Source organism: Geotrypetes seraphini, chromosome 1 (genome assembly GCF_902459505.1).
Source record: "Geotrypetes seraphini chromosome 1, aGeoSer1.1, whole genome shotgun sequence".
Taxonomy (NCBI): Eukaryota; Metazoa; Chordata; class Amphibia; order Gymnophiona; family Dermophiidae; genus Geotrypetes; species Geotrypetes seraphini.
In genome coordinates this window covers 533,621,520-533,634,159 of record NC_047084.1, presented here as the reverse complement: position 1 = coordinate 533,634,159, position 12,640 = coordinate 533,621,520, and the positions used below count along the sequence as shown (strand labels likewise).

Genomic DNA, 12,640 nt, shown 5'->3' with positions numbered 1-12,640 from the left:
CTGTCTTTTTTTGCTGTCTCTCTCCTTGGCCACTGTCTGTCTTTTTTTGCTGTCTGTCTCCTTGGCCGCTGAATGTCCCCTTGGCCGCTGTATGTCTTTTTTTCTGTGTGTCTCTCTCTCCTTGAACACTGTCTGTTTTGTTTTCTTTCAATCTCTCTCCCTGGCCTCCTGTCCTTCTGTGTGTGTCTTTCACTGCCACCTTTTCTGTCAGTCTGTCAATGTCCCGTCTGTTTGGCCCCCCTGTCCTTCTGTATGTGTGTGTGGAGATGTCAGGGGGATGTCGGGGGAGGTCCGGGATGTCGGGGAATATTGGTGATGTTAGGGGGGATGTCAATTATTATGCCCCTTTTTTTTTTTTTTTTAATCAAATGGCAAATGGCACAGAATAACTGCTGCTAAGTAAAGTAAACCGCCACTCGCAGCAAATCGAATGTACGTGCCAAAACGTTTTACCAACTTCTCTTCTTCTTACAATACAATTTCTCTGCCGGCCATGGAGCTACAGATGCACAGAGCCACCAGGTTTGAAGTGCGCATGTGTGCTAAGGGAATTATTATAGCGGATGGACTAGTGTTGAAAAAATAAAACTATTCACCTATAGCAGATGTTCTCTGAGGACAACAGGGCAGATGTTCTTACATGTGGGCGATGTCACCCAACGGAGCCCCATTGCAGTCACTAACCAGCATTCCAAGACTTCTAGAAGCATGTGGTAAGCTTGCACTTTGCATGTGTGAATGCCTTCCTACCTTTCCAAGTCATTGGAACATGCAGTGCATAGAGAATGTAACTCCTATGGGAGGTAGAAGGGTATATGAGAACTAATTGTCCTGCTTGTCCTTGGAGAACACTTGCTACAGGTGGATAACTTTGCTTTCTCTGAGTATAAGCAGGACAATTAGTTCTCATGTGGGAATCCCTAGCTACCAGGCTCACTGAAAACAACAGTCAATAGGGACTTGCAATGGCAAAGCCAACCTGAACCAATAGCAGTAACAATAAACGGGCCTATTGTGAATGTGCAGCCTGGAACTGAAAAGAATGGGCTAGGAGGGTGAAGTTGGATTCTAGACTCAACAAATTCTCCACAACTGTCTGACCAAACTGGCTATTGTATTGGGTAGTCTATTCAAGGCAATAGTGAGATGTGAATGCATGGACTGAAGACCATGTCATAGCTTTGCAGATCCTCAAGTGGGTTATTGATACAGCCATGACTCTGAAATTGTGATCTGTGATAGAGAATGATACGGGGACAAAATTTTCCCCGTCCCCGCAGGAATTCAATTTCCCCGTCCCTGTCCCATTCCTGTAAGCTCTGCCTTAACCACACAAGCCTCAAACACTTATTATTTTAAAGTGTTTTGAGGCTTGTGCAAATGAAGACAGAGCTTGCAGGACTGGGGCAGGGGAAAGTGGGGATGGGGAAAAATTTGTCTCCGTGTCATTCTCTAAAATCAGCTCAGCCTGGGCATAAATGAAAGAGATGCAGTCTGCTAGCCAATTTGATAAAGTGCATTCATCAAAGGTAGGCCCCATCCTGTTTAAAGAAGAATGCGAAGAATTGCAAAGGGACTTGAACAAACTGGGGGAATGGGCGGCGAGATGGCAGATGAAGTTCAACGTTGAGAAATGTAAAGTATTGCATGTGGGAAGCAGAAACCCAAGGTACAACTATACGATGGGAGGGATGTTATTGACTGAGAGTACCCAAGAAAGGGACTTGGGGGTAATGGTGGACATGACAATGAAGCCGACGGCACAGTGCGCAGCGGCCGCTAAGAAAGCAAATAGAATGTTAGGTATAATCAAGAAGGGTATTACAACCAGGACAAAAGAAGTTATCCTGCCGTTGTATCGGGTGATGGTGCGCCTGCATCTGGAATACTGCATCCAATATTTGTCGCCGTACCTTAAGAAGGATATGGTGTTACTCGAGAGGGTTCAGAGGAGAGCGACACGTCTGATAAAAGGGATGGAAACCTTTCATACGCTGAGAGATTGGAGAAACTGGGTCTCTTTTCCCTGGAGAAGAGGAGACTTAGAGGGGATATGATAGAGACTTATAAGATCATGAAGGGCATAGAGAGAGTAGAGAGGGACAGATTCTTCGAACTTTCGAAAAATAAAAGAACAAGAGGGCACTCGGAAAAGTTGAAAGGGGACAGATTCAAAACGAATGCTAGGAAGTTCTTCTTTACCCAACGAGTGGTGGACAACTGGAATGCGCTTCCAGAGGGCGTAATAGGGCAGAGTACAGTACTGGGGTTTAAGAAAGGATTGGACAATTTCCTGCTGGAAAAGGGGATAGAAGGGTATAAATAGAGGATTACTGCACAGGTCCTGGACCTGTGAGCGGACTTCTGGGCATGATGGACCTCAGGTCTGACCCAGCAGAGGCATTGTTTATGTTCTTATGTTTGGACTGAAAGAAACAAAAAGCTGGTTGAACTGTCTATGGGCTTTAGTCCACTCCAGATTGAAGGCTAAGGCTCATTTGCAGTCCAAAGTGTACAATGCATTTTTGCCAGAATGGTCAAGAGTGTTTGAAAAAAATGTTGGCAGGATAATTGACTGATTAAGATGGAACTCTTATACCACCTTGGAAAGGAACTTAGGATGGGTGTGGAGAACTACTCTGTTATGATAAAACTTTGCATAAAGTGTATCAACTGCTAGGGCCTGCAGCTTACCAATACAACTTGTATGATTTCTGTATCTTTTTGTTACATTTGCTTAACAATTGTTTGATAAAGGTCTATAAAATACTGAGTGGAGTAGAACAGGTAGATGTGAATCATACTAGGACTAGGGAGAATGTAATAAAGCTACTAAGTGAGAGATTTTAAACAGAGATAATATTTCTTCATTCAACGCATAATTAAACTCTGGAATTCATTGCCAGAGAATGTGGTGAACACAGTTAGCTTAGAAGGGTTTTAAAAAACTTTGAATGTTGCTACTATTTGGGTTTTTGCCAGGTACTAGTGCCCTGGATTGGCTATCATGAAGATGGGCTACTGGGCTAGATGGACCATTGGTCTGACTTACGTTCCTAAAAGAAAAGCCCATAAGCCATTATTAAGATGGACTTGGGGAAATCCACTGCATGAGTCACTGTCCGAAAATAGTCGGGCTCAAGACTGATCTTATCATCCTCAACTGCCTCAATCTGAAGAAAAATCTTTTGAACAGTGAGGTAATCTGCTCGTCCATGGTGAGATTAGAATCTAGAATTACTCCTAATACTTTTGACATTCTATTAATCATGAGCTTCTCACCTTGACATTTGTAGGGTATAAGAAACAATATGGTATGGTATATACAACTCTGACCATCTTGTTAGGCAGACTGGATGGACTGTATAAGTCTATCTGCTGACACGTAATATGTAAGTGTTGAATATACATTTATATTACTAGTGACAGTAAGTAGTTATACTACAAAGTTGAGTGTGTCTTTAGCTCTTTTTGCCACCCAAATTAAATAAATCCCTTTGGTTGGAATTGCAGTTTCTGGCCTGATTTATTGAATGTAAAAAGTGTGCTGAAGCAGTGGATTTATTAATTTACTGTACCTTCTGGCCTTCCAGCTTGCTGACCCCAGTTCTTGCCCCACAAACCAGTTCTAAAAAAAAATGCTGTTTTAAGTAACCTGCCTGTTGCACACCAGGTAAGCAAGTGTTACACTTGTATAAAGCTTGTTATAATTTGGAACAACAAAATCCAGGGTGATCCAAATTTCTACTGTTCTATCAGGGTCCTGATCCCAGTGTTTTTCTAGAATAACTACATTATAGTGTTTAGATAGTTTTCAATGGATGTACCATACTGCCTTATGCGTTTCTGGAAACATCTGACATCAGCAAATCTTACAACTTGGATGTCACATAGTTAGTAAATGGCTTTATATATTTGGCATAGCCACTAAACATACTGGGCCCAATATTCAGACAATGGGAGTTAGCTAGGCTGACTCTTGTGGTTGACGTTGAGCTTGGATATTCAATGCCAGGCCATTTCTGATGACCAGCACTGAATATTCAGTCTATTTTTGGCCACTAGAAACTTAGCTGGCTAAATCGATATCAAGCTCTGGGTGGCTGTTTATAGTGGCCAAAGCCAGTCCAGCTACTGTAAGGGACCTGATTTGGCAACTAAAATTAGCTGATTAGCACTTTAAATTTCATGGATAATCAGCTAAGTCACGCAGCAAAGCAGGCTAGTCACTAAGCACCAATATTCAGCAGCCATCTTGCACTGAATATTAGCGCTTAGTACAATTTAACTGACCAGGAGCCATTCCTGGCCGGTTAAATAGCGCTGAATATCCGGTGGACTGTATTTACACTATGGGGGCTTGGTATCTTAACAATGTTGGGGCCATTACAATGTTTTCAAGTAATGGCCTGTGCCAAGGATGATGTAAAAGAAAGGAAATAGTTTTGGTAGTTGGCTGTTCCCACTGGGATGTACCAAGAGAGGGGTTGATGAGGTTATATAATTAATATGTAGAAGTGTTTTGGAAGGAAAAGGTCTTTCACCTCTTTTCTGTCACCCAGAAAAGTGCTCATCAGCCAGGAGACTTGGCCCCTGACATACCAACTTGGTTGTAGAGATCAAAGGAAAAGAGAGAATTTGTATTTTTGTCATCATTTCTGCCATGCTCAAGAGGGAGTACAAGGCTCCTGAGAGATTGGGTCCTGGATGCTGACCTAGTCTGTATATCAAGGAATATGTGAGAGAAGGATAGTGAAGGCTTTTGATCAGGGAAGGTATACTAGAGAAGAGGACTGGAGAAGTACTGAAGGTCTAAGACCAGTATGCCATACTGATCAGACAGTGGGCCTTGAAGCCCAGCATCCTGTCTCCTATGGTGGCCAATCAATGTCACGAGTAACAGGCAAATCCCAAAAACTAAGGGGATGATATTCAGTGGAAGATAACTGGGTAGAAGATCCTTCCTACTATCAGTTGGCATAACTAAACGCTCTGTCCTGGGACCTCTTCTTTTCCACATCTTGGTACCCTAATCTCTTCCCGTGGTTAACTTGCAAATCTACCTCTCTAGGACTGAATCTTCTATGGAAATCAAGGCCTGCATAGCAGCCTGTCTATCTGACATTGCTACCTGGATGTCTCACCGTCATCTAAAATTAAATATGTCCAAGACTGAACTCCTTATTTTTCATCCTAAACCTGCCTCTCCCCTCCCTCTATTTCAGTGTATAAATCTGATTATAAAATGTTAGGTGTGACATTGGGCAAGAGCGAACAAGAAAGGGACCTGGGAGTACTGATAGACAGGACCCTGAAGCCATCGGCACAATGCGCAGCGGCAGCAAAGAAAGCGAACAGGATGTTGGGCATGATAAAGAAGGGTATTACGAGTAGATCGGCGGACGTCATAATGCCACTTTACACAGCAATGGTCAGACCACACCTGGAGTACTGTGTCCAACACTGGTCTCCTTACCTAAAAAAGGATATAACCCTGCTGGAGAGGGTGCAGAGGCGAGCCTCAAAGCTAGTAAAAGGTATGGGAAATTTGAACTACAAAGAACGCCTCGGAAAACTAAGCTTGTTCACCCTTGAGAAGAGAAGACTGAGAGGGGATATGATAAAGACTTTTAAAATACTAAAAGGTTTCGACAAAATAGAGCAAGAAGCATAATTATTGACGTTGTCAAATGTGACTCGAACGAGAGGTCATAGACTGAAATTGAGGGGCGACAGGCCCAGGACAAATGTCAGAAAGTTCTGTTTTACACAGCGAGTGATGGACGCTTGGAATGCTCTCCCGGAGGAGGTAGTGATGGAAACCTCCATTATGGGATTCAAGTGCAAGTTGGATGCACACCTCCTTGCAAATCACATTGAGGGATATGGGAAAATAAGGTCTTCATCAGGGAACACCTAGATTGGCCTCCGCGTGTGCGGGTCACCTGACTAGATTGACCCCTCCACATTTCTGTGAATTCTTGTATCTGCGCATTCCCAGCCTTCTCCAAGGCCCTAGCTGCACATAACTGTCCTCCGCCATAACCTACAATTTAGCCTTAGCTTTTTCCAAGTGTTAACAGAGTAATGGCCTGGGCTGGGCTATCATGGATTAGCTGACGCTGTTAATGTACATTTCCCCTTCCTTCGTTTTTGTAGCCCAAATTATGAGGACAATATCCTTGCTTATCCCAGGACAAGCAGGCAGCATATTCTCACATGTGGGTGACGTCATCCACGGAGCCCTGGTACGGACAGCTGCTAAAGTGTACGTGCACTTAAAGAACTTTAGAAAGTTCACGACTGACTGCACCGTGCGAATGCCTTCACGCCCAACATAGGCGCATGGCTCCTCAGTTCTTAGTTTTCCACGGGGCTAAGAAGTCTTATGTTCTGCGTTTAACTTTTGTCTTCCCGCTCGCATGGTCAATTCTTTTTTTTCATTTCTTTGATTCTTTTCATTTTTACAATTAAAAAAAAAGTATCATCTTTTTTTCTTCTGTTTTTAGCTGTCATGGATTAGCTGATGCTGCTAATGTACATTTCCCCTTTCTTTGTTTCTTTAGCCCAGATTATGGGGAAGATATCCTTGCTTCCTACAGTACCTTGCTTCCTACAGCTGTGGAACTGAACTGAAATTCTCTGCTCCTTACTTGCAAAAGTGTACTAGTTTCACAAAAACAATAATTGTCTTGGAAAATTTGTAAATAAATTATTTAGAATGGTATTGAATTAGAAGGTAGGGAAATGTGGGTTGTTGCAAAATAACCTGCTCTTTTTTAAAAATAAATCTCTGTATTCTGCCAAATTAAATTTCAGTGAAGTAAAAATTAAAGCATGCTAAGACTACACTTGGTAAAGTATTGTTACATATATGATTATCTTCCCAGTTTTGCTAACAATACTGTAAACTGTATTACTTTTGCAGGCTATTCCAGTTGCCAATAGAGTACAGCTGATTGATGATGCCTTTACTATGGCAATGTGAGTAATTATGCTTGTAAGTCAATGTAGATAATTAATGCCTCACAAAGGTTGTGAATGAATTGGTAGGTTATTAAAGCAGAGAGAATTTAACATACAGTAGAGAATGACACGGGGGAAAAAATTTATCACTGTTCCCGCCCATCCCCGTGAGCTCGTCCCCGTCCCTGCCCCGTCCCCGTGAGCTCAGGCCCCGTCCCTGTCCCGTCCTCATGAGCTCAGTCTCCATTCCTGTCCTGCAAACTGTCAGATCGCATCCGCATAAGCCTCAAATAGTTATGATTTTATACTGAACTTATTTTATTAAAGTATAAAAAGAGGCTATTCTGTACAATTGCCATTTTATAAACACAAATAATACAGAGCATGGATCAACAAAACCCCTATCTCCCCTCCTTTTCACAAATATCCCCTCCACTATTGTGAAAACTAAACAAACCAAATTACTACAGAATGCTACGTAGAAAAATCAAGCTAACAGAATACTTCAGTCACTCATGGCAGGAATAGTGTTAGGGGAATGCAAATAGGGCAACTGCCCCATGGTCAGAGAGAGAGCCCTAAGCCAGCTGGAAGCTAAAGAAGCACAGTCTGGGCTTTGCAGTCCCCAGTTATGTGTAATACCAGCTCTAGCAGGATACGTATTTCAAATATGAAATATTCTACTCACAAAATATAACATAAATTTATTTTTTTCTACCTTTTGTTTTCTGGTAATTTTATTCTTCAAATCACATTGGTCTCAAGATTTGGTTTTGGGTTCCTTCTATCTTCATCATGGCATGGCTGGCTCCTGAAGGTAAAATAGGTGCAAGAGGAGATGCCGAGTCTGACATGGGCGCAATTTTTTTTACCACAGGAGCAAGACTTTTCACCGCTTTCCAAGGGGTGGTGAAAGGTCTTGTCCCCATTCCCGCGGGGTGGTGATAGGTCTTGTCCCCATTCCTGCGGTAGACCAGTTGCAAATGTCCCCATTACTGCGGATTTACTGTGGTGACCACGGTTTATCGCAGTAAATGGTCCCCATGTCATTCTCTAACATACAGTATCTATTGTCAAGGGTGGTGCAATGATATTATCTTCTCAAAACAAACATTCAACTTTATGCATTTCAACCTTCTCCCTTTAAGTTGGTCCCTGCGGCCAAGGGCCTCTCAGGGACCCATCTTGTAACCGTTGCGGTCCTCCCAGTAACCAAAGACACACAAATCCATCCTATCACACACATCTGTGGATAGATAATAATCATAACCTTACTCTCTGAAAAACTTTATTTTTCAGAAGCTCTGACTATCTCACACATGCACAGCGAACAATGTATCATATAAAAAAATATACAAGCAAAAAGGAAATCTTACAACCTAATATGTGAGTCACAGGTGGCAGAATCACCACAGATCACAGACAGAAGAAATACATTTGCACAAGTAAGGGATTAAAAACTGGGTACAAAGTAAAATATCTGATGTCCCTGAAAATCTAGCCCACAGCAAGGCACTATTATCCTGTGCCCACTCTAACACAGGAAAAGAAGGAGAAAGGAAGAAAATATGACAGGAACAGGAAATCAGTCTTAGTGAAAGCAAGTAAAGATATGCACATTGCCCTAAAGAAGGAATAGTAGGCGAAAAAGTCAACATGGCCTAGGTCTCTGATTCTAAACCAGAACCCATACACTCAAAGGGGGAGAATTCTCACCATTCACACAGAGTATTTGCTGGGGAGTTCAGTCAGCCTTGGTGGGAGACAAAGTCCCTGCTGAGACCGACAAACTCCTCATCAACCTGGGCACTGGCTATGATTTTTATACATTTTTTTTCCCTATTGGTTGCTATGAAAAATGGCGTTTATCCCTTAGTGTTAGTCATAAAACATATCTAAGGTTCCTTTCAAGTGGCAGGTGCTTTGCTAAAATCTGAAAGTATTTCTGACACTAATGAATACCGTTTTCTGATTTTATTGGGGATATAAACACGGACATCGTTTTTTCAGGCTAAGAGATAATGGGTGCCTCTAATTAGTGGGGGCCATGCACAAAATAATCCAGGTTTCTGCAGGTGTGAGGTAACAGGATGTCCATAATTTTGAGGTCTATGGCTCATAACCTAATTTGCTTCTATCCATGGGAAAGAATGCATTCACTAGGTTGTGGGAGAAAACATCCCAGGTGTTATGTATTGCTTTGCATCTAGGGAAAAACACAGATACCAGGTGGGCAGGAAAGACAAGGGCCTGATCAGAGGATAAATGGCCTAGCTAAGAAAGCCTCAGAGGTCATTGTCCTTACTAGATAAGAAACATACAGAGAAAGAATAGAAGGGTAGTTACAGGAGAGATCAATGCACAAGAAGATTCAGACTTTTTATATCCATTTTTCTTGTAAAACCAGGCCAAATGTGATGTGCAGAATTTTAAAGAAGTTTCTGAGTTCAGCCCTTTAACCTTTTCACTCTCTGTTTGCAACACCAGTTCTTCAGCTAATGCTAGTGCCTCAGTGAATGTCAAAAAAATGGGGAAAATTAGAGTTGTTTGTACTTTTATTAAGCTCCATGCACTGACATCTCCCACCCCCATTACTTTTCATACTCTTAGGTAGAGAATGACACGGGGAAAAATTTGTCCTTGCCTCTGCCCCATCCTCGTGAACTCGGTCCCTGCCCCTGCCCCGTCCCCACAAACCATCTGATCCCATCCACACAAGCCTCGAATAGTTTTATACTGAACACAGCTACAATGCTACTTTGTCTTAAAGCAATACTACTTTCTCCTAAAGCAAAATAAAAGAAATATAAATGTTTTTCTACCTTTGTTGTCTGGTTTCTGCTTTCCTCATCTTCTTATCATTCTCTTCCTTCCATCCATCCACTGTCTGTCTTCTTTCTGCCTCTTCCTTATGGCATCTGCTCTATTTCAATGCCTCTACCAGAAACTGTCTCTCTTCCTTCCATCTCTCCCCCCCCCCCCTCCATTGGCCTGGCACCCATCTTCTTCCCTCCGCTCCCCCATGGTCTGGCATCTCTGACTCTTCCCTTTCATCTCTCCCTCCCTCCCTCCCCCAGGTGGTTTTTAGCGTCTCTCTCCTCCTTTCCTCCCTTCAGATCTGGTATCTGTCTGCTCCCCCTTCCACAATGCTCTGGTATCTCTCTCCTCTCCCTTTCCCTTCCTTTTCTGCTCTTCCTTCTCTATTTGTTTTCTACCTCTTGTCTACTTACTTTCCAGTCCTCAATTTCCCTTTCATTGTTTCTACCTACTGCTTGCCACCTCTTTCTCTCATCCCTTCCAGTATCTCACTAAATCTATCCTCTTCCCCAATCCAGCATGTGCTCTTTATCCCCGCCTTCCATCCAAAATGTGTTCTCTCTCTCTCTTCTCTCCACTTTCTTCCAGATTCTGCTCTCCTCTCTACCTCTCCCATCCAGTGTCTTCCCCTCTCTCTCCCCTCCCATCGTGTATGTTCCCCCTCTCTCCTCCCCATTTCCTTCTAGCTTCTGCTCCCTCTCTCTCCACTTTCAGTGTCTGTGCACCTCTCTCACTCTCCCCTTCCAGCTAGCATCTGCTCTCCCCTCTCCCTCCACTTCCTTTCAGCAGCCACTCTCTCTCTCCCTTCTCATCCAGCGTCTTCTCCCCTTTCTCTCCTCCCCCTGTCCTTCTAGTGTCTTCTCCCTCTCTCTCTACTTTCAGTGTCTGTTCCCCTCTCTCACTCTCCCCTTCCAACAAGCATCTGCTCTCCCTCTCCTTCCACTTCCCTTTAGCGCCACTAACTCTTCCGTTCATTGGGCCACTTTCCTCCTTTCCCCTCACCTTTGCAGGCGCTCTTCAGACTTTTTTCTTTCTGGGTATCCAAGCACAGGACATGTGAGAATGGTTTACCATGTCCGGACACCTCAGAAAGAAGAATATTGTACACTTGTTGCAAGAGTTAAAACTGAATAAAGAATTAAAAAAAGAATAGAAAATTCTAAAGAGCGCCCACGAAGATGAGGGGAAGGGAGGGAGACGGCTAGATGAAGGGAAGAGATGCTCGGATGGGTTTTGTTTTTTTTGCGTAAGGAAGCGAGTGCACGATTGTGAGGAGGGCTAGGAAGGGAAGCAATACGGTAGATACTTTAGTGCTGGGACAAGGCCATTCACCGCTCCATGGGGTGGTGAATGGCCTTGTCCTTGTACCTGCGGCGACCAGGTTTTTTTTTCTCCCTGTTTCGGCGAGTCACTGTGCCATTCTCTACTCTTAGGGCTCCTTTTACAAAGCCATGTTAACGATTCCCCCGTGGCAAATTCATCCAAGCCCATAGGAAATGAATGGGTTTCAGTACATTTGCCGCAGGGGAATCACTACTGTGGCTTTGTGAAAGGAATCCTTAGTTCCATCTCCCAACCAGTATTTTGATAATAAAACTCAATAATTGTGTTTATCTCAACACCACCTCTCTCAGAACAGTCCTGTAAAAATGCACCACTGTAGATCATACTTCTGCTTTCTTTGTATCCTCCACATAGCAATGTGGAGCACTGCCATCTAGCTTGCCCATCAACTTTTACATTTTCATTTAAAAAGAAGCTTACACACTCTGAAGGGTTCTTCTCCACCCTGACACCCAGTGCTGACTCCCTGCTACTTTTGAAAATATTTATTTGCCTGATTTCTTTTCATGTGAAATACATCTGCTGTTTAATTAATCTTGTTTTTCATAGTTAAGGGGTAAGGTATTGATATGCGAGTCAAAAGAAGATTTCCTGAAGAAGTTGAGGATGTGCCTCAGTTATACGAGGGGTGTTCAATAAGTTATCTACTTGAATATGAAAGAAATTAAAAAGCGTATTGAAACAAGTCTGGTGCATGTTGTGACATGTCTTAAGGTTACTCGTGCACAATTGCGGCTCAGTAAGAGTCTAATATTCTAAGAGACAGGATATCAGAAGAGTCCTCGTGCGAATCAAGTAAGAAACTGCTAGATTTGGAGCACTTTTCAGTGATAAAATTTCTCACAAAAGAAGGGAAAAAGCCAAAGGAAATCCATGATTGCATGATTGCAGTTTGTCCTATCATCCTACAAAGTAAAATTTCGGAGCAAGCAGTTTAAGTGGGTTAGAGAGTCAATTGAAGATGACCCTCACACTGAACGGCCTGTGGAAGCAACTTCCATAGAAATGTGCAAGAAAGTCGAGGATTTAATTTTGTCAGACGAATTGAGGTTTCCTAAATAGCTGAGGAAATAGGCATCTTGTCAGGTTTGGAAGATAATTCATGAAAAGTTAGACATGTCCAAGGTTAGTGCAAGATGGATTCCAAGAATGCTGACGCCATATCAGAATGCCACGAGGCTCCAGTGTTGTCAGGAAGACCAAATGAACTTTTTTTTCATCATTTGGTGACTGGAGATGAAACTTCGGTCTATCACAGAGACCCTGTGTCCATAATGGAGTCAATGCAGTGGAAGCACAAGTCATTCACCACCCCAAAAATGTTCAAGACAGAAAAATCTGAAGACAAAGCCATTGCAACTGTCTTCTGGAATGATGAAGGACTTTTGCTTCTCAAGTTCATGCCACACAAGATAACCATAGCTGGGGAGAGTTATACCAACACAATGGTCACTGTGATTTTGCGGAAGTCAATCAAGGAGAAAAGTCGAGGAAAACTCACAGCTGGCATGCT

At 42.8% G+C, this 12,640-nt stretch overlaps 1 protein-coding gene across 3 annotated transcripts in view; it reads left to right on the top strand.

Moving 5' to 3' along the window:
- LVRN (laeverin) overlaps positions 1–12,640 on the top strand; it is a 126,598-nt gene that overhangs the window by 87,016 nt on the left and 26,942 nt on the right. For all 3 annotated transcript variants that reach the window (XM_033929063.1, XM_033929064.1, XM_033929062.1), the window contains one exon: positions 6,929–6,984. In XM_033929063.1, coding sequence (XP_033784954.1) covers positions 6,929–6,984 — 56 coding nt within the window. The remainder of the gene's footprint in view (positions 1–6,928; positions 6,985–12,640) is intronic.